This window comes from Muntiacus reevesi, chromosome 3, assembly GCF_963930625.1.
Source record: "Muntiacus reevesi chromosome 3, mMunRee1.1, whole genome shotgun sequence".
Lineage (NCBI taxonomy): Eukaryota > Metazoa > Chordata > Mammalia > Artiodactyla > Cervidae > Muntiacus > Muntiacus reevesi.
Window position 1 is genome coordinate 3,706,458 of NC_089251.1, and position 21,320 is coordinate 3,727,777.

Genomic DNA, 21,320 nt, shown 5'->3' on the forward strand with positions numbered 1-21,320 from the left:
CTCTAGACTCACCGTGGAGGACAGCAAACATCGCAGATGTCGTTGGGAAGAAAGGCAAACAGAAACTCAAAGAAGACATGGATCAAATGATCCCAGCTCTGCACTTACCCGCTGGGTGACCTTGGGCAAGATGAGCGGCCTCTCTGAGCCTCATTTACACTTTGTAACATGGGATAATGACATCTCCTTTGCAGAGGGCCGTGTGGATCAGAGACAATGTCGAGCAACCTTGGGGCTAGCCTGGCACCCAGAAGTGACTCATTCAGAAGTGTTCATTGCAGTGGGCCAGCCACGGGCTTGGTGCTGAAAGCCAGAGCCCAGAGGGAATTCCTTCTAGCAGAGAGGAAGCTTGTCCACAGATAACTACTAGTGCAGGCTCAGTGTGCTCTGAGCTGTACTCAAGGAGCCCAAGGAGCTCCGTGTTTAGAAGCAGGAGAAGAACTCTGGCTGGAATGACCAAGGGAGGCTTCTTGGAGGAGGCAGCACTTGAGCAGGCCTTGTAGGACAGTCAGGACTTCAAGAGGGCATGTTCATGGCCGAGCAACACTCACCATGTGCTGGGCCGGGCTCGCTGCGGTACAGGCATGGCCTCGGGGGACCCTCTCACAGCCCCCAGGGAGGACTGCTACATTCATCGTTTTACAAAGGAGAATCTGGCAGCTAGTGAGGGGCCACCAGAGAAGGCAGTGGCACCCCACTCCAGTGCTCTTGCCTGGAGAATCCCATGGACGGAGGAGCCTGGTGGGCTGCAGTCCATGGGGTCGCTAAGAGTCGGACACGACTGAGTGACTTCCCTTTCACTTTTCACTTTCATGCACGGGAGAAGGAAATGGCAGCCCACTCTAGTGTTCTTGCCTGGAGAATCCCAGGGACGGGGGAGCCTGGAGGGCCTTGGTGTTGTTGGACGCCGCCAAGCTGGCAGTGACTTGTTAGAGCGGTCGCAGGAAACAGAGCGCCCCGGCTACGCCCACCTGGCCCCGCCTGCCCTCCTGCCACAGGGGTCTCCATGGCTCTGCCCCGGCGCTTACCTGTGTGGTCTCTCAACGTGTCTGTGAGTGACCACAGAGCTCTCTCTGCTTTTCAAGACTCCGTACCATCCCTCCCCAAAGCCTCAGGCAGTAGTTCATACCCAGTAGGCACTGAGCAAATGCTGGTCAAATGTAAGTAAAGGGGTGTCTTTATTTTTATTTACAGCTGTTGAGAGGAGCAGGCTTTTGACAGCAGTAACTGCTGGCTTCTCCATGGTCTGAGAGCAGAACCGGAATCCCCGTGGCCAGAGTGTCCGTCAGAAGTGGGGATCAGCCGGCTGAAGCAGAGGGGTGCTAGGCCTCCCGCTAAGGCGGGAGATGGTTCTGACCATCTCCCAGAAAGAGGCCTGCTGAAAGCCAAGCTGACCCGATCCCCGGGGGCAGCAAATAGGGGAGGATTTCTCTGGGCCCACCTGGGGCTACTCTGGCCTCCTGGGCTCTGACAGGGGAAGGCGCTGAGCTCCTGGACCTGCAGACAGCATCGGCTTGGAGAAGGCCCAGCTGCCCCTTCCCAGCGGCGGCGGAAATGTTGGCCCAGAGAGGGGAGGTGACTTGCTCGAGGCCACACAGCAGTGTGAGTCTCAGAACAGGCTGGATGAGAGCTGTCCAGGGCTGCCTCTAGGAGACTGGGGATCTGGGTGTGTGAGACTGGCCTCTCTCCAGGTGACACAGTTGCGGGGCCGGCGGGGAGCCGGGCTCGGGGCAGCCTCACTTGAGGTTGTGCTGGCTCTCCCGGTGCCGCCGCAGGTCCACTTTGCGCTGGAAGCCCTTGGCGCACAGCTCACAGCTGAAAGGCTTGAAGCCCGTGTGCTTCCGGCTGTGGGTGATGAGGTTGGAGCTCTGGCTGAAGGCCTTCCCGCACACCTGGCACTTGTGTGGCTTCTCACCTGGGGCAGCAGAGACAGGGTCAGGGCCGCCTGGGCCAGGTGCCCTGCATTTGTTCTCTGGGACTTTATTATGCTTTATCTCACATTCGCTTTTGAAAATTATTAGAAAAGGGAGGCAAGAAAAAGTCTGACCACCCACCCCTTTCAAACTGTATCCCAGTTCTGGGTCCACTTTGTTTACCAATGGAGCCCAGCACCTGGCCCAGGGCTCTGTGCAAAAGAGGCACTGGTCAACAGCTGAGGAATGAATGACTGGGGGAATGAATGAATGGAGATACGAATGAACGGAAGGCTGGAGGGGTGAATGGATGATAGAATGAATGGCTGGCTGTGGGAGGAATGAATGCATAGTTGGAGGGATGAATGAATGATAGGATGAGGAATAAAATGAATGTGGAAGTGAACTGGGGAATGAATGAATGACAAATGGGGAATGGATGAGTGGAGGAATGAACGAATGAACATCTGGAGGGACAAATGAACGATAGAATGGGGAATGAATGAGTGGAGGGATGAATGAATGAGTGTGGGTGTGAATTGGGGACTGAATAAATGAATGCATAGAGGATGAAAGAAAGACAAATGGGGGATGCATGAGTGGAGGAATAAATGAATGAGTATCTGGAGGGATGAATGAATGATAGACTGGGGAATGTATGTGTGTGGGCATGAATTGGGGAATGAATAAATGAATGCCTAGAGGATGAATGAATGACAAGTGGGGAATGAATGAGTGGAAGAATGAGTGAAGGAAGGAATGATGGCGGCAGGAGGAGTTCACCTGCCACTCTCACACTTCTGCCCGTGGGTCACAGTGCTGACATTTTGCTCTCTCCTTCCGGTATTTTTTCTGTGCATTTTCTTTCCTTTAAGCAGCACAGCGTCCAGCCCTCCAGTTGGAGGGGAGCAGCCTCCCCTGGCAGCCTGACACCCCACCGCCCTCCCCGCAGCCAGGTCCTAAAGCCTGGACCTTCGAACAGTGATCGGCGGGGACACTCAGAGGCTCAGCCTGGGCCCTGGGGGATGCTTGGAGGGGCTGGGGGGTGCCCGGGCGGGTGAGGGGCAGTGGGGCGGAGCGGAGCCCAGGCCTCACCGGTGTGAATGTAGGTGTGCTTTTTCATGTCGGACTTCTGGTGGAAGCGCTTGCCGCAGAACTGGCAGGGGTAGGGCCGCGTATCCGAGTGGATGAGCAGGTGCGTGGACAGGGTGGACGAGCGCTTGAAGGCCTTGCCGCACATCCGGCACTCGAAGCTGCGCTCCTGCCGGAGGAAACGAGGCCCCGGGGGGTCAGGCGGGGCCTCGCGGCCCGGGGCTGCCAAGCTGGGCGGAGGACTGGACCCGGCCGGGATCCCCTGAGGAACAGGACACTCCGTTGGGGTGGCCTCGAGGACAGGGCCTGGAGGAACACGACGCAGGGCACCCCCATTCCTGCCCCTCCCAGGAGGGCCGAGCCTGGCGGCTGAGCGGTGTCCTGTTGGGGAACCTTGTGGTTTGCTTAAGAGTGAATTCTGGGGGCCCCGAATCTGGCTGCTGCCTCTTACTCGCCACATGACCTTGGGCAAGTTATTCAACCTCCCCGAGACTCAGTTTCCTCATCTGTACATTGGACTAGTGAGTAGTGACCTCAAAGGGTCATTGGGAGGATTGGAGGTCAAGAACTGGCCCGGCAGCTGGCGTGGCTGTGAACGTGATCACGAATGGACGCTCTCACCACCCCGGCCTGTTTCTCCTCCTGAGCGTTCAGATCTGCCCAGGTGTTAGCCCTCGGGGCAGCATCAGGTGCTTTCCCTGGAATGGGATCCTGAAGAAGGGACCCTGGCATCAGGCAGGGCTGAGTGGATGAGACGAACACTTAAACCTGACTCCCGGATTCCAAGTCAAGGGCCTCAAAGGGGAGAAAACTGCCCTGAGCGCCCAGAAGGCGGGGCCGCTCCTCAGCATCCCAGACACCCACTGACATCCCACCCGAGCCCCTAGCCTCTTCCAATTGTACGCGGAGCCGGCCTGGTCCGTCAGGGACTGTTAAGGGCAGCGGATGGACACCCAGATCAAGGAGGCAGACGATAAGGGGCCCCAGTCTGTCACTCTCAGGGGCGTGGAGAGACCCACCCCCAGCCCCCTAGGATTCCTGGGGAGAGCCCCGGGGCTCGTGTGCCCAGCCAGCTGCCCACCTGGGAGTGGACGTGCGTGTGCTGCTCCAGGCTCACGGAGTGGCCGAAGGTTTTCCCGCAGACGTCGCAGGCGAAGGGCCGGGTCCCACTGTGAGAGCGGCGGGCGTGCACCTCCAGCCCGTGGGGGGTGGAGAACACCTGCGGGGGGGCGGAGCGTGAGGCCGGGGGGCTGCAGGGGGGAGGGGGCGCCCAGCCCGGCCACAGGTGGACGTCCAGAGGAGGGAGCAAGCCAGCCATCCCTGGACTGCTGACTGCTGGCGCGTGTGTGTCCTGGAAGGTCTCTGTCCCTCTCTGCGTCTGGCTTTCCTGGCTATAGAATGGCACGGGAGGGTGGATCTGGAAGGCCCCTTCTGGCCCTGTCTAGAGGCTGAGTTGCCTAGTGGTTAAGACGCGGGAGTTGGGCAGAGCCAGGTGGGCATGGTGGTTCTGACAGCTACTTGCTGTGTGTTCTGGGGCAAGTGACTCAACCTCTCTGAACTTGAGCCCTTCGTCTACCTCTTGGAGCTCATGCACATCAAGTGCTTAGCACAGGGCCTAACACGCGGTCAGGGCTCAGAGTGGTGATGAAGACGAACACTGTGAACTCTTGATCCCACCAGAGGACCCGAGTCACAGCACAGGGGGTGCCCAACTAGGGACACTCGTGGCTGCCAGGTGCTGGGGAGGGGGTGTGAGCAGGGCCCGGCCGCCCACCTTGCTGCATTTGATGCAGTGGTACGCGTCCATGCCCGGGGAGTAGTGGAGGCTGAAGTCCAAGGGTGGCTCGGCGCTGGGCACCAGAGGGCTGCCGTACAGGCTGACGGAGCGCTCCAGGAAGGCGGACTGCATGGTGGAGGGGGCCTGCCGGTAGCTGTGGCCGTAGGAGGAGGCCAGGGCGTCCCAGGAGAAGCTGGGCTTGTAGAACGGGGGTGAGTCGGAGGAGGGCGAGTCCCCATCCTGGGGTCGGGACGTCACAGCAGGTCCTTCTGTGGAGGGTGGGATGTTCGTCTAGTGGTGACGCTAAGAACAGGGCGCCCGCTCCCCGCCACCCTCCACCGTGACCCCACGCTGAGGCTTTGGTGTGCAACCCGAATTATTTCCTGCGGGGAGAAGGTCTGGGTGCTCACTGTGACTCCTCAACTTTTCAGTCCAGGAAAGCACCCCAACCCCGGCAGAGCGCCCACCTTGCCCACCACGTGGGCCTGCCCACCATGCGGGAGATCTCATCCGGGAATAAACTCGCCGTCCTGGAGGGATCCAAGCAGAAGCCCGAGAGCCCGGACTGTCGACCCTTCCTGACTCCACAGCTCCAAGGGACCCTACCCACCCTCTGAGTCCCCTTGCGCCCACTGGGGAGAGGCGGGGGCCCCGGGCTGGGCACCTGGGCCTGAGGGCATCCGGGTCATCGGGCTCTGCTCCAGCTCCAGCTGCGGCTCCCGTTTGAGGTCCGTCCAGTCCAGGCACTGGTTTGGGAACAGGGAGCTGAGGACAGGGATGGTGCTCGGGACCTGGTCCCTGGCCACTGTGGGGGAGACAAGACGGTCAGACTTTAGCTCTGCTTAGAGATCTGGTAAGAGTTGGGGGGTGGGGGGACACCACAGGGAGACCCCCTGCGGCTGCTCCTGGAGCGTCACACTCAGGGGCTTCTACCCAGGATGCTGGGAGCAGGGTGGAGACCAGGAGGAACCCCCACCCCCACCCCCTGGAGAGCTCCATTTTTCCAAGCACCCAACTTCAGCCCTGGATCAGCCCTCCGATCACAAATCACATGTCAGCTGCTGAGGGCCAGATCCAATCAGGATGCGCTCATCACCCCCACAGGCTGAGAAGAGATGGGGCAGCCATCCATCCATCCATTCATTCACTCAACCAGCATTTACTGAGCTCCTCCTGATTCCAGACTCAGAAGAGCGGCTACCTCCAGATGGGATGCTCCTGCCTCCCCCTCTCGTGGGGAAGCAAGGCCGGTGGGTGTGGCCTCGGACTCACCAGGGCCAAGGGCCGGCGGCCAGAGCAGCTCATCCTCCCGGGCACGGGGCTGGTGGTAGGTGTGAGCCTTCTTGCTCTTCACCAGGAAGGAGCGTGGCATTGTCAGCGGGTGCCCCACACCTACCGGGAGAGAGGGTGAGAAGGGTTAGGTGGGACAAGAAGGAAAATGCTCCTTTATGTTTCAGGGCCTCCTCTTAAAATCAGAATCCGCTGACTTGGGTTGGATGAGCGTGCCTGCGTGCTCAGCCACTAAACCGTGTCCGACTCTTTGCAACCCCGTGGTCGCCCCTCAGGCTCCTCTGTCCATGGGATTTCCCAGGCAAGAATACGGGAGTTCATTTCCACTTCCTCCTCCAAGGGATCTTCCCGACCCAGGGATCGAACCCGTGTCTCCTTCATTGGCAGGCGGTCTCTCTACCACTGAGCCAGCAGGGAAGCCCTCCTGGGTTGAACAGTGTCACCTTAAAGTTCTCGTCCACCCGGAACCTGTGACTGTGACCTTGCTTGAAAATAGGGTCTTTGTAGATGCAATCAAGTGAAGCTGAGGTCACGTCGGGTTCAGTGAAACCCTAGATTCAATATGACTCGTGTCCTAAGAAGAAGGAAATATGGACACACGACCCAGGTGCGTACAGGAAGGCCACGAGGAGACGGAGGCAGGGGCTGGAGGGATGTAGCCCCGAGCCAAGGCTAGCTGGCCACCACCAGAAGCCAGGAGAGAGGTCTGAAACGGACCGTCCCTCAGAACTGCCAGAAGGAGCTGACTTTGCCGACACTCTGACTTTGGATTTCTAGACTCCAGAACCCTGAGAGAATCTGCTCCTGGGTGTTAAGCCACCTGGTTTGTGAGTTTTGTTATAATATTCATTTGTATTGAGTTAGTTACTTCCCTGCTGGCTCAGATGTGGGTTTCTTGTTTTGCTATCCTTGTTGCATAAGAGTCACATGGTGGCTCAGATGGTAAAGCGTCTGCCTACAATGCGGGAGACCCGGGTTCAATCCCTGGGTCAGGAAGATCCCCTGGAGAAGGAAATGGCAACCCACTCCAGGACTCTTGCCTGGAAAATCCCATGGACAGAGGAGCCTGGTGGGCTGCAGTCCACGGGGTCGCAGAGAGTCGGACACGACTGAGCGACTTCACTTCCCTTCAGTTGCCTGCACCAGGTCTCAGCTGCAGCTCGCGGGATCTTTGATCTTTAGCTGTGGCGTTCCGGATCCAGTTCCCTGACCAGGGGTTGAACCCAGGCCCCCTGAATTGGGAGTGCTGAGTCTCAGCCACTGAACCACCAGGGAAGTCCTGGTGTTTCGTTATGGCAGCTACAAAGCCTAACATCCCTCACTGCTCTCTTGCTGGGAAACCAATACACTCCCTTCTAGAAGATCCCAGATCAGACTGCTCCTGCCGCATGCCCTGAGTTATGCTGGGAACAGAGAACGAAGGCCAGGGGTACCTCCATTTGTGACCCACTGTGGACCCTGCACCCAGAAAACTGCTTCCTCATCCCACTGGGGTCTGCATTCAGAGACCGTGGAAACTTGCGGTCTGAGCTCAGTTTGGCAGTCAGATGCTCGCAGGTTGGAATCCCAGCTCACCTGCTGTGCAGTTTGGGGCCGTCGCTTAACCTCTCTGGGCCTGTAATCCTTTCTGTAAGGTGGGGCCTCCAGGTTCCGGAGGCCGGCGAGCCCACTGTATGCGGTCAATGCCTATCAGAGGGGACCTTGGCAGGTGGGCTGCAATGGGGGAGGCCATGGCGATCGCAAAACCCACACAATCGATCGTGTAAGTCGAGAGCTGATGCCGCCCTGGTCCACGGCCCAGCCCAGGGCCTGCTCCCCAGGGAAGGAGGGCCCTTTTCTCTCTCCCTGTGGGTGGAGGGGATGGTTGGAGCTGTATGCGGGGCTCAAGGCTCGACGCTGGAGGCCTGCGGTCATTTTGTGCACACGGAGGAGGAGGTCAGGGTCTACCAAGTGTGGGGACTGAGCCCTGGGCAGCCCAGGCCCGGCACTCAGCCCACGGGCCAGCGGCCGAGGGAGGGCAGAGCCAGGCCAGCCTGAGCGTCCGGTCCTCCTGGCTTCGGGTGAGAGCCCTCTGGGGCACAGAGCAGCCACGGCCCCTGTCCCCGACGTGTCCCCTCCCCGATCCCAGCCACGAGGGCCTCCTGAGGGCTCCCGGGAGACAGAGCATCACCAGGTGGCCCTCCGTCCGCCCCACCCCCAGGTCCGTGCGGGCAGAAGTGGGAGGAATTAGTCACTGTCCGCCAACAGCTCTGCTTGGGCCTGGAGGAGGAGCCACGCTGGGCAAGACTGCGGGCGTGATAGGGCTAAGCGCGGGAAAAAGAGCGCGGGAAACAGCTCGGGGGAGCTCCGAACAACAGCAAGGCTCTGGGTGATAAGGCCGTGGCCGGGGTGGGGGGCTGGGAGCCGGCAGATTAGAGAGCGCCTGGAGCCCTGCCTGGGGAGCCGTCCCCGATCACCCCTTCCCCAAGGGGACGACCCAGGGCAGGCACCAACCGTGCCCAGCCCGCCTGCCCCTCTGGGGGCAGCAGGAGTCTGGGCCGTGGCCGCTCCGCCCTGGGGGCCTGGCTCAGGCCCAGCCCCCACCTTGATGGAAGCCTCAGTGTCCAGATCTGCTGAATGGGGATCACAAACCAGCCTCCTGGGGCTGCTGCGCTGAGAAAGACCTTTAATTATTGCAAGCGTGTAAGGGGCCCGGCGTGGTGCCGGGGGGGCCTCGGCCCGCGGAGCAGAGGCTTGGTCGGGGCGGGCACTGCGTGGTCCTGCTGGGTCAGGTGGCACCCCCGGTGTCTTGGCTGAAGCCAGCGGGCATGCATGGGCACGGGACACACTCCAAGCCCGTCCCCTCTGGGCTCTGAAATGAGGGGGTGGGACCTGAAGGCCTCCGGGGTCCGTCCAGCTGTCAGATTTTGACCTCAAAGGCCAGGCCGGCCTCCCGTCTTCCCCAAGCTGTGGGGCAGCCGCGGCCGCCTTATCTCCCAGCGACAGTCTTCTTCCTCCTGCCTCCCCGTCTCCCCCCACCCAGGGCTCCCCACACCCCCTCTTCCTTCCCCCTTCTAACTCTTGGCTTTGGGAGCCCCCCTCCCTGCCCCCAGAGGAGGTCAGACCCCGGGCAGAGTGGGAGGAGACCTCCACACTCTGGGGGAGGGCCGGGGGGACTGGGTTCTCCTCGCCTTTTGTTCTGGGGGGCCTCCAAAACCGTGGTCTGTCTTTCAATCAAAACATGATTTTTTTAAAATAAACAACATAACATTTTATTAGTTGATCAACTAGAACCAGAGGTAGTTGATCAACTAGAATTAGAGCCGCTGAGCTAGAACACAGGGGAATACATCTTGAAGCCTCGCTCGGATAAGCCTGGTGTGTGAGCTGAGTAGCCATGACCCCATTTTACAGAGGAAGAGTTGAGGCTTAGAGACTGGCTCAGGGTCCCAGAGCAAGGCGGAGCTAGACTTAGAGGTTCCCCTCCCGGGCCTCCATGCTCTTGACCGTCAGACCACAGGGTGGGCGCTGGTTCAGGGCAGAGGGAGCTGAGCTGACAAGCTAAGGAGAAAACCCTGGCAGTGTGGAGTCATCGACTCTGACCCCCACCAGGCGAGGGAGGCAGTGATCGTCGTCACGGGTCACAGGGGGACACCCGAGGCAGACAGAGCCACGTGACTTGTCCAGGGCCTCGCACCGGGGCTGAGCCCATCGCCCCTGCCCTGCAGGGCCTGGATTCTTGGCCCCACGCTCTGCTGGACTGTGTGCGATCCTTCCAACACTGAAGATCACCTGCCTGGAGCAGGGAGGGGAAGGCTCCCTGGAGGGGCAGGAGTAGGGAGGGGAGGAAGACAAATTCTCTATCTTTGGTCTTTTTAGGAACCCAGCCAGCCCCACTTGGGTTCATGAGGAGTTTGGGGTGGAGAGGCTGGTGAGAGAACAGACTCCTTTTAGGAAGCTTCCGGGACCACTTGGGCTCAACCGGAGGAGACCCTCGAGGTCAGCTGATGGAATTCAGGTGATAACACAACGGCACTTCTGGGATTTGGGGGCACTTAAACAAGAGAGCAAGGGGTCCCTGTTTCTGGGGTTCCCCAGATGGAGGAAGGTTTCCCGAGGCCTACTCTAGTGATTACCCCCACTCCCCACCCCTCCCCCTCCCTCCCTAGAACATTCTCTCCGCTAAGCCTGGCAAACTGACGGTAGCATAGCCAAGCCTACAGCTGAGCCATCAAGCTCCCCGTGGGGGCCAAAGGCACCCAGAGAACTTCCTTCTGGCCCCTGTGAGCTGAGTTTAAAAAAAAAAAAAACAGGAACCAATCACCTATACTATAGTTAATTAACAACCACACCGTTTTGATTCACACGAACCTGTTATGAGAAAGAACTAAGAGCAGAGATTGTGAAAGAAGCCCAAGATTTCTTCATAAAACAGAGGCCTTGATGGTATCAGGGCCTCCGGAAAGAGCCTCGTTGTTAATATCTCTTCAGAAACCCCCAATCCTGATAGAGGCCCCCCCCGCCGCCCTAGCCCCGAGTCAGAATCTCGGCCAGTGCTTCTGAAGGGGGGCAGCCCTGCACCCCGACTTCCACTTGGACCCAGAGCAGCTGCCCTGGGGTTTCCACACAACACGGCACCTCCCGAGCTGCCGAATCGGGTTCTGTGACCTTGAACTTGACCCTGTCTGCCGCCAACCTGAGGCTTGGTTTTCCTATCTCTCAAAAGGACTGTTGGACTAAGAGATTTCTAAACTTCCCTTTTGCTCTAAAATCCCATGCTGGGGTTCATTGTCTCTGAGCGCGGGACTGACCCACCTTGACTAAGAAACTCATCACTCGGGTTCCCTTTTTGGGAGGGTTGAGAAAGCCTCCGTTTCTCAGTGTCTGTTAGGAGGGACCCCTGGACTTCCTTTATGTTTGAAGACACAACTCAAGGGGAAATATACAAACAAACAAGCCATTCATTCCATGCAGGAGGCACGGGGCGTGAGACCTGGTCCCTCTCGGGGCCCCAGCAGAGAGTGGGCATTAGTTCTACGTGAAATTTGGAAGAATCTTAAAAGCCTCTTTGTAAGTTCAGAGAACGTAATGTCAAAAGGATATCTGGTGGTCCAGTAGCTAAGACTCTGAGCTCCCAATGCAGGAGGCCCGGGTTTGATCCCTGGTCAGGGAACTAGATTCGACATACTGCAACTAAGACCCAAGACAGCCAAATTAAAGGAAAAAAAAAGAATGGATGAATCCACCTCTGGGTATATACCCCAAAGAATTAAAGCAGGGATTTGAACAGATATTTGTACCCCCAGGTTCATAGCAGCATTATTCACAATAGCCAAAAAAGGTGGAAAAAACCCAGATGCCTGTTCATGGATGAATGGATAAACAAAATGTAGTCTAGACATAGAAAGGGAATATTATTCAGTCTCCAAAAGAAAGGAGATACTGGCCCATGTTACAGAATAGATGAACAATGAGGTCATCATACTACTTGAAATTAAGTCAGACACGGAAGGACAAATGCCATATGATTCTACTTCTGTGAGTTACTTGGAGTAGTCCAGTTCAGAGACAGAAAGCTGCCTGGTGGGGGCCAGAGGCTGGGGGGAGGGAAAAATGGGGAGTAACTGTGGAATGGGGACAGAGTTTCAGTTTTTTGCAAGATGAAAAACGTTCTGTGAGTGGACAGTGGTGATGGTAGCACCACAAAGTGCATGCACTAAACACCCCGGGGCTGGCCAGTTCAAAGATGGTTCAAACGGTCCGTTTCATGTTATGTGCCATTTACCTCAATAAAAACAAAAGGGAGTGAACAAAACATTTCCCCAGCATCTCTAAACGAGAGGCTAAGCTGCTCCCATGGATGTGAATTCCTTGAAACAAAGGAACAAAAACTCCTTTAAGACTGAGGAGGGGTACAGTTTTCTCTTGTTTCTGAAAAGGGTTGAGAGGTTGTATCACAGTGAAGCATCGCATGTGATCAGGCTGGCTTTCCCGGGCTGGGGGGGCTGGCGATCTGACTCCTAAGACTCAATGAACCCCCTAACCCAGCCCACCCCACCCCACCCCACCTTCCTGGCAGCCTGGAGGGAATGCGCTGCCCTGGTTTTGAATGACTCCATCAGTCAAACCTAAGCAGGTTGGTGGTCCCCAACCCCCACCCCTCTGGTGGTCCCCAAGAACTTTCTGCTGAGAAACCGACATTCTGACCCCCAAAGCTTTTTTTTTCCTTTTGGCTGCTCAACTTGCCAGATCTTAGTTTCCCGACCAGGGATGTGATTGAACCCATGCCCCCTATAATAGAAGCATGGAGTGCTAACCACTGGACCTCCAGGGAACCCCCTCTGCCCCCCAAATCTGAGTTGGAAGAAACCTCACACATCTTATGCAAAGAATCCTTTCCGAACCACCTCTGAGGACCAGAAACGTGCCCCCTCACTAAGACTGAAATCTTTTTTCTTAAGTGGAATTTTATTGGAGTATAGTTGCTTTGGGGGGCGATGGGAGCCACGCCGCACACAGCATGTGAGATCTTGGTTCCCCGACCAGGGATCGAACCAGTCCGCCCATGCACTGGAGCTTGGAGTCTTGCCCGCTGCGGGGGCAGTCCCTGAAATCTTCTCCCCGTTGTCCACTCAGAAACATGTAGGGAGTGAGCCCACATGGGCAGGTGCAACTCGCCTGGCTTCCACCAGACCCGCGCCTGGAAGTGCAGGTTAATCCGTGCACGCCTCCCCGCCATGGTATCTCATGAACACCATGGACGTTCTTCCCAGAAAAATGTACACAGGCACATAGCCACAGACGTTCTTAACAAGTCCCCCTTAACAAGCCCTAGTTTAGAGCGAGCGCCTCTCCCCACGCAGATTTATCTTGGCTTCTCCATCAAAATTAGGTAGAAGAGGCTGAGGCACCATCTCTCCCCGAGTCTTGTTCCCGGAGGCTGGGGTACCGGTGGAGATGGCAGCCTCGCCCTCCCCTGAGGGGCTCGATGAGAACAGCATCCCTCTCCAAGTGTCCCCGGAACTTTGGTGAAAGTTGCCTGGGACTCTGGGTGCCGAAGCTAGGACTCTGTTCAGAGTCCTCAACCCCACTCTCTCATTTCACAGCCAAGAAAGGCTCCGAGTGTCCTGGGGACAGACCCAGTCGGAGCCCACAGGTGGGGGACGCCGCGGGCCGCCTCCGCGGGTGACCCGCCTTGCCTGCCCGGGTCGCTGGGAGAGCTGGGGTGTGGGTGTGACTCTGTGCAGGCAGGTGACCTCTGTCAGCCTAAAACCAAATCTTCAAAGGGTGCTCATGGGACTTCCCTGGCGCTCCAGCGGTTAAGACTCCAAGCTTCCACCGGTTCGGGTTCGGGTTATATCCCTGGTCGGGGAAACTTAGGGCCAAACAAGCAAACAACAACAAAAACCCCCGGTGATCACCCGCCGCTGGCGGAAGGTGATTCCTACCAGGTACGGGACTGGGAGCATCTCAGCTAAGACGGCTTCCTTGCCATCTCTTCTCTGGGCTCCAGAGCTGAAAGCCGCATTCCACAAAAGAGATCTTTTTTCCAGCCCACCTTAGTCTTCTGAGGACTGCCAAAGGGACTAGGTAACCTGCTTGGAAACAATCTCTAAGTGAGATATGCAAATTTCAAAGGGAAGGCGGGAGCGCTCTCGGTACTCACCTGTCCGAGCCGGTCCGCGGGGGAGAACCTGGCTGCGACTCTGCGGATCAGCGCCGCCCGGTCAATTCGTGACTCTCGGCACAAATAGATACTTCTCCTTTTTTTTTTTTTCCTTCCCACCCTCTGTGTGTGTATGTGTGTGTGTGTTTTCCTCTTCTGTTCCCCTCCCTGATTTTCAATCTGATTATTTGTGTCAAAATCTGGCGGCGAGGGAACAGCCAATGGAGACGGCGCGAGAGCGCGGAGCCCTATTTGCTTATCAAAACCCTCCAGGACGCCCCACTCTCTTCTCTAAACCTTCACTCCGGGAGCTGCACTCTCTCTCCGGAAATTTTTAACAACTTGTGGATTTTAACAGTGATGGCTAAATCCTTAAAATTTTAAAAAGTGAAGTTGAAATACAACAGTCACTTAAAAAGCTGATCTTGCGTAGAGAACTCATTGAGTCTCTTTTTCTTTCCTTCTTTCTTTCACTTTCTCCCTTTTTTACTTCTTCTCTTTCTTTTTCTTTCTTTCCATCCTCCCTCCCTCTCTTTCTTCTCCTTGCTTTCCTCTGCTCCTCCGTGGACTCAGCTTCCCCAGACCTCGCCTAGGAAGCCCCTGGCTGGAGCTGCTGCAGACTGCTTTTAGAGGGACCCCCTCTTGTCCTCGCAGAAGTCGCCGTAAAGAAAAAAAAAAAAAGTCAAAATTGACGCTTTCCCATGTTTGACCCCAGATTGAGTGAAGAGCCGCGGGCGTGGTACTGAGCGTGGGCGCTTCCCGCAGCCCTGGGACCCTCAGCCGCCGGGCGCGCCCGCTCCCGGGGCCCGCGGTGCTGCCGCCTCGTGGCCGAGGGGGCACGGGGCGGGGCCGCCTGCAGGCGTCCTGGCCCCGCGGGGAGGCTGGGCGGGCCTGTGGGGGACATTCCAGCCCCTTTGGCACAGAAGTTCTTTTGAGCTTCCCTGGTGGGAGACGTGGGTTCGATCCCTGGGTCGGGAAGATGCCCTGGAGAAGGAAATGGCAACCCACTCCAGCACTCTGGCCTGGAGAATCCCATGGATGGAGGAGCCTGGTGGGTTACAGTCCACGCGGTGGCAAAGAGTCGGACACGCCTGAGCGACTTCACTGGCACAGAGGTCACCCCTGACCTCCTCTCTCCTCCTCGGCCCTTCAAACCTCCTCCTCCTCCTCCTCCGGCTTACTTACGGGATGGCTGGTTTGTTTCAGGAGGTTTTGCATACGGGGAGAACTCACAGAATAGAGCACTGTTAGGCTAATTTGCATGCTCTGCCAGCCAGCCGCGCTGGACAGATTGTGTTTCCCTCCTAAAGAAAACAAGTTTGGCGACAGGAAGCCCCGACCCAACTGGAGGCCAAGGTCCGAGCTGGAGAGAAAGAGGGGCGGGGTTCGGACCAGAGGTCTCACTGCGCAGGGCCAGCGGGCAACGAGGGTCAGCCCTCGGCCGGTCAGGGCCTGGCTCCCGGGTCAGAGGGTCCACAGGCCACCAGTCTCTCTTCGTGGTGGAGAGAGAGTAGTGGCAATGCCTGGAGTTTTCTCTGCATCCCGTGTTTTGCCCACAGTCACCTGGAGATATTTGTTGTTATGCAGAAAATTTGACAAATAGTTCAAGGACATGAAGAAAAGCCGAAGATAGGGAATTCCCTGCTAGTGTGGTGGTCAGGACTGCTTTCATGGCCAAGGGTCCAGGGAACTAGATCTCACAAGCAGTACAGTGTACCCTCCCTAATTTTTTTTTAGAAAAATGATCACATTAGAAATAAAAAATTATAATTCAAGGACTTGTCCCTTAATTCATTTCACTATACACACAAGCTCACATTTTGCTACTGTTAATTAGTTGGTCTTTTTCCTTCCCCCACTGAATGTTATTTTGTTTAAATACCGCCCAAATTCTCTTGTGGCTTTTATTAACATGTTTCATGATTTCACAGTTTTTCATGGCTTACCTTACTCACCGCTTCCTCCATTTGGGCCATTTAGTTGCATGGGGTATTTTCTAATGTAAAGCCGTTGTATCAGGCATGTGCAGCTAGCTCTTGTTCTGAGATGTAATCCCACTTGGGGTCCTTCTCCTCTCCCTTGAGTAACCAACTCAGGGAATCCCTTCTTAGACCAGGATCCCAGCCTGCACGCAAAGGCAAGCCTTCTCGAGAGCCACCTGTGTGTGTGTGTGTGTGTGTGTGTGTGTGTATGCTCAGTCGTGTCCGACTCTTTGTGACCCCCATGGATGGCAGCCCGCCTGGCTCCTCTGTCCATGGGATTCTCCAGGCAAAAATACTGGAGTGGGTTGCCATTTCCTTCTCCAACCTTTGACTAGACAGACTTTTTGTCAGCAAAGTGATGTCTCTGCTTTTTAATATGCTGTCTAGGTTTATCATAGCTTTCCTTCCAAGGAGCAAGCGTCTTTTAATTTCATGGCTGCAGTCACTGTCCTGAGTTACTTATGTTTCTCTTCAGCCAAAATTTGGTCATTGTGTTTAAGAGAATACTTACAGGTGGAATCTTTAGCACTGCCACCTGGGAAGCCCAGAGCCACCTGCAGCCCCCTCTAGGGGAGAGCAAGCGTTCAGGACCCCAGAGCCTGGGCACATCAGTTGAAGCTGGGAGACCCCCGGCAGCCTCCTCACATAGGCTCCTGCAGCTGAGGCCCTGGCCTCCGGATCTCATCCAGGACTGCCCGCAGAGCCAACACCACTCGCTTCAGTAGGCAGCCCTGGAGATGAAATGCCCTCACTGAGCCTCTCCCAAGGGCCTGTCACACCAGCAGCCGCGTGCCCACTCATTCGTTCATTCCAGTTCTGTTGGTACCTTTCACATAGCAGGCGCCTCCTTCTCTTCTCCCCTCCCGCCAGCTAAAGCTTCCAGAACAAAAGCCCACAGACTGGGTGACTTAAATAACATTTATTTCTCACAGAGGCTGGGGAGTCCAAGGTCAAAGTGCCAGCAGATCCAGTCTCTGCTGAGGACAGGCTTCCTGGCTTGTAGACGGCCACCTTCTCTCTGAGTCCTCGCGTGGCAGAGTGAGGGTGAGCTCTGGCCCCTCTTCCTCTTTGTTTGAGGACTGTAATCCCATCCTGGGGGTCCCAACCTCATGACCTCATTTACCTTACTCATAAACCCATTTACCTTCCAAAGTCCCCACATCCAAACACCATCACATTCATTCATTGACACGGACACTCAGTCTATGACATCCTTTAGCTAATACATGTTTATTGAATACATATCAGGTACCACGTGCTAGGGTTTCAAAGAAGAACCAGACAGGAGCCCCAGTGAGCTTCTCCTTTGTCCAGCAGGTGGGACAGAATACACCCAAATTTACAATTTGGGGTAATAAGTGCTGTGATATAAACATGGTTTGCATGTAAGCAAGGAGCTTGGGGCATGGGGAAACAGACCCAGACTTGGGAGAGTTAATGGAAGAAGTGACATCTAAAATTGACACCAGACTGAGTTAGTTGGGTCGGGAAGGATGTACAAGAGTTGGAAGCCAGGACCTTCAGACAAATGACAACAGCCAAGTCCAGCGTGAGTGGAAGAGGTGACTGAAGGAAGGGGACAGGAGGATAGGACATTCGAGAGATGAGCCTAGAGGGACTTCCCTGGTGGTCCAGGGGCTAAGGCTCTGAACTCCCAATGCAGGGGACCCAGGTTCAGTCCCTGGTCAGGGAACTAGATTCTACATAGTACAACTAAAGATCCCACCTGCCGCAGCAAAGACCGAAGATCTCACGTGCGGCAACTAAGACCCCTTGAAACAAAAAAAATACATAACTTGTTGTCATTCAGTCACTCAGTTGTGTCCAACTCTTTGCAACTCCAAGGATTGCAGCACGCCAGGCTTCACTGTCCTTCTCTATCTCACATAGTTTGCTCAAACTCATGTCCATTGAGTCATGGACATGGTGATACTACCTAACCATCTCATCCTCTGTCGCCCACTTCTCCTCCCGCCTTCAATCTTTCCCTGCAACAGGGTCTTTTCCAATGAGTCGACTCTTCGCATCAGGTGGCCAAGTATTGGAGCTGCAGCTTCAGCATCAGTCCTTCCAATGAATATTCAGGACTGATTTCCTATAGGATGGACTGGTTTGATCTCCTTGAAGTCCAAGGGACTCTCTCTCAAGAGTCTTCTCCAACACCACAGTTAAAAAGCATCAATTCTTGTTGTGAGGTGATTGGCCTCCAACTAATAAAATAATACTTTAAAAAAAATAAAAAATAAAAGAAAAAAAAAAGCATCAATTCTTCAGCACTCAACCTTCTTTATGGTCCAACTCTCATATCCATTCACAACTACTGGAAAAAACACAGCTTTGACTATACAGACATTTGTCAGCAAAGTGGTATCTTTGCTTTTTAATATGCTGTCTAGGTGTGTCATAGCTTTCCTAAACAAGAATTTAAAAAAGAGTCTGCCTTCCAATACAGGGGACGTGTGTTCAATTCTTGGTCAGGGAACTAAGATTCCAGATCCCACTTTGCTGTGGGGCAGCTAAGTCCATGTGCCCGCAACCAGAGGAAGCCTGAACCCTGCCTGCAACAAAGACCCAGTAGAGCCAAAATTTAAAACAAAGAAGAAGAGAGAGATGAGCCTAGTGAGGAAAGAAGGAACACTATGAGGAAGATTCCTCCCTGATTTAAAAACCTTCAATGATTTCCCTTTACCAAACAGGACAAAAAAGCCTCAGCTTCAGAAGTTAGTGTTCACTGTACTCACAGCATCAGAACTCTTTCAAATGGCAGCAGTTTTTCAGATGCAAGTTGCAGAAACCTGATTTAAACTGGTTTAAGAAAAACAAAACAATTTCTTTCATGTCAGTGAAAAGTGTCTGCTTCAGGTATGGTTGGATCCAGATGCTCAAGTGATACTGTCTGGATTCAGCCTCAGGACATTTGCATTTGTTATCCCCTCTGCTGGATGGCTTAACCTCAGATCTTCCCATGGCTGACTCCTTGTCATCCAGGTCGTGGCTGAAATGTCACCTCTGTGGCCAGATCTCCTTGGACACCAACTAAAGCAGGACCTTCCCATCCCAGGCACTTTCTGCTTCATCAGCCTTGCTCTTCTTGACATTCATAATTTTCTGAAAATATCTTGTGGATTTCTTTCCTTTCTATTTATTTTGGGGCCTGACTGCCCACAAGGAATGTGAGCATTACAAGAGCAGGGGTTGCATTTGCCTGGCTCACAGTTGAATCTCCAGTGCTTAGACCAGTGTATGGTAGACACTGATAGCGTATTTATAGAATGAATGGATGGATCAATCAATGCATGAATACCTTACTTGCCATCTCTCAGTTTTGCTCTATCCTGGGGCTGAGATCCCCAACATTACTAGCTGTAGTCTATAAGCTTAGAAACTCCAGTGGAAAGATAGATGCTTTCTCAACAGTTTTAGTAAGAGGCCAGGGGCTGACTCTAATTGGCCCATCACGGCATCATTCACTGTGGCAGAAGGAGGGATATGGGCCTCTCATTGGCCAGGGCTGGCCAACTTTCTGCTAAAACCACTCGCGAGTGGGAACAGGGCTTTGGCAAGGACACAGAAGAAGACCATATAGATTGAATAAGGACACAGAGATTGAAGGCAAAAAGGAGACGGGGGCAGCAGAGGATGACACAGCTAGATAGCATCACCAACTCAATGGACATGAATCTGAGCAAACTCGGCTAGATAGTGGAGGACAGGGGAGCCTGGCATGCTGCGGGCCATGGGATCGCAAAGCGTCACAAACAACCTAGTGACTGAACAACCACAACAGAATAAGGCCAGCAAGGTGTTTGGCGAAGCCTCCATTTTCTAACCATCCTTGTCACCTGAATATGTTACATCCTTTTCTGCTGGAGATTGTTGAGTGAAAAACAACAACAAAACAACTCACAATCTAAAAGTTGAGAATTATGTTTTATTTGGAAGATGCAAGCCTGGGAGACAGCCTCTCAGCTCTTAGGGACTGTTTCAAAGAGGAACCAGGATACATAAGAGTTTTTGTAAAAACAAACAAAAACAGTCAGGCAGTTGAACGTCAAAAGATGACTGCTAACTAAAGAAAGTCCAGACATCTCAAGTTAATGAATTTAATGCTTTTCTACATATGGGAAGAAGCAAGAGTCTGGGTTTAATGAAATTACTCCTTGGATATGCATCCTAACTCTCTAGGGCCAGCATCCTGTTTTTCTTCATCCTGAATCCTCTAGGGGGCGCCCTCGGGTGACAGCTGTTTACTGATACGGCAGGCGGCATTCTATGCCCACGGGCCCAGATTCCAACTCCTGCCTTTCTGTTCCCCCTGTCTGGACTGTCCTTTCTCTTCAGTCTGCTCCTTCAGGAAGCCTACCGGACTCCCCACAATCTCTGGGGCCACCTGCGGTATAAAGGATTTGGCCCAGCCATGACAACCCTTGGATTCTTGTCTCTGTCCGTGGTCGTGGGCACTCAGCAGATTCTTATTTATTTTTGGTTGTGCTGAGTCTTCATTGCTTCACAGGCTTTCCCCTAGTCGCCTTGAGAGGGGGGCTATTCTCTAGTTGGGGTACGCAGGGTTCCCACTGCGGGGGCTTCTCTTGTTGAGGAGCTCGGGCTCTAGGGCGGGTGGGCTTCAATAGCTGCGGTTCCTGGGCTCCGCAGGCTCAGTAGTGGTCACGCACAGGCTTAGTTGCTCTGGGACACGTGGGATCTTTCCGGATCAGGGATCAAACTCATGTCTCCTGCACTGGCAGGCAGATTCTTTACCACTGAGCCACCAGGGACGCCCCTCAGCTGCTTCTTAATGAGACCAGCAGTGATGTGAGGGTAGGGACCCTGTGGACTCCTGTCTCAGCGGACAAGAGGCACACACTGACCTTGGCAAGTCTGCCCTGGGCTCTGCCCGGGGGGCGGCAGCGTTCAGGCTGTGGTCCTGGCACCGGCTGGCATCAGTTGCGTGACCTTGGGTACCTTCATGGCCTCGGGTTACGACGGCCACAGAATGCAGCAAACAGGAGCTGAGCCCACCTGCTCCTGCAACCTGAGGATGGACCAGGTGGTCTCAGCCACGCGGGTGGGTAGGGGGGCGCCCAGGGGGGTCTCCCCATCCCCATCGTCCTCGACTTGCCTCCTGGTGCTGGAAAAGCACCCATTGCAGTCCTGTGGCGACTCAGTCATCCAGGGAGATTGGGGGGCTCTGTCCAAGCACAGGAACTGCAGGCAGCTGGGGTGCGGGCAGCCCCACACTGCCTGTCACTCGGGCACAGCAGGGGTGCGCGCCCACAAACGCACCAGCCAGGCGCCACGGGGGGCCGCAGTGCACAGAGTCGCCACACGGTGGCGCTCCTGCCCCCTTTACCGCTAAAAAAAACTCAACTTGAAAACTGGTTATTTATTACTATTTATTTATCTACCTGGACTGCAAGGAAATCCAACCAGTCAGTCCTAAAGGAAATCAGTCCTGACTACTCATTGGAAGGACTGATGCTGAAGCTGAAACTCCAATACTGTGGCCACCTGATGCGAAGAACTGACACATTGGAAACAGTGATGCCGGGAAAGGAAGAAGGCGGGAGGAAACGGGGACCACAGAGGATGAGATGGTTGGATGGCATCACCGACTCGATGGA

At 55.0% G+C, this 21,320-nt stretch overlaps 1 protein-coding gene across 1 annotated transcript; it reads right to left on the reverse strand.

Annotated features, from left to right (window-relative positions):
* Positions 1–1,736: 1,736 nt before the first annotated feature.
* Positions 1,737–13,750, reverse strand: GFI1B (growth factor independent 1B transcriptional repressor). The gene is made up of 7 exons (XM_065927099.1): positions 13,718–13,750; positions 6,055–6,174; positions 5,447–5,587; positions 4,780–5,051; positions 4,087–4,224; positions 3,009–3,267; positions 1,737–1,915 (listed from the first exon to the last, which is right to left on the reverse strand). The coding sequence occupies exons 2-7, from the start codon at positions 6,152–6,154 to the stop codon at positions 1,737–1,739; spliced, it is 1,089 nt and encodes a 362-aa protein (XP_065783171.1). The 5' UTR covers positions 6,155–6,174; positions 13,718–13,750.
* Positions 13,751–21,320: the final 7,570 nt, after the last annotated feature.

Bases quoted from the DNA above. Each gene is read 5' to 3' on its own strand.
- GFI1B (XM_065927099.1), bottom strand. From the start codon at position 6,154: ATGCCACGCTCCTTCCTGGTGAAGAGCAAGAAGGCTCACACCTACCAC. The intron at 5,588-6,054 runs GTGAGTCCGAGG...TCTCCCCCACAG, and splicing joins GCCGCCGGCCCTTGGCCCTG to TGGCCAGGGACCAGGTCCCG. The intron at 5,052-5,446 runs GTGCCCAGCCCG...CACCCTCCACAG, and splicing joins CCGGATGCCCTCAGGCCCAG to AAGGACCTGCTGTGACGTCC.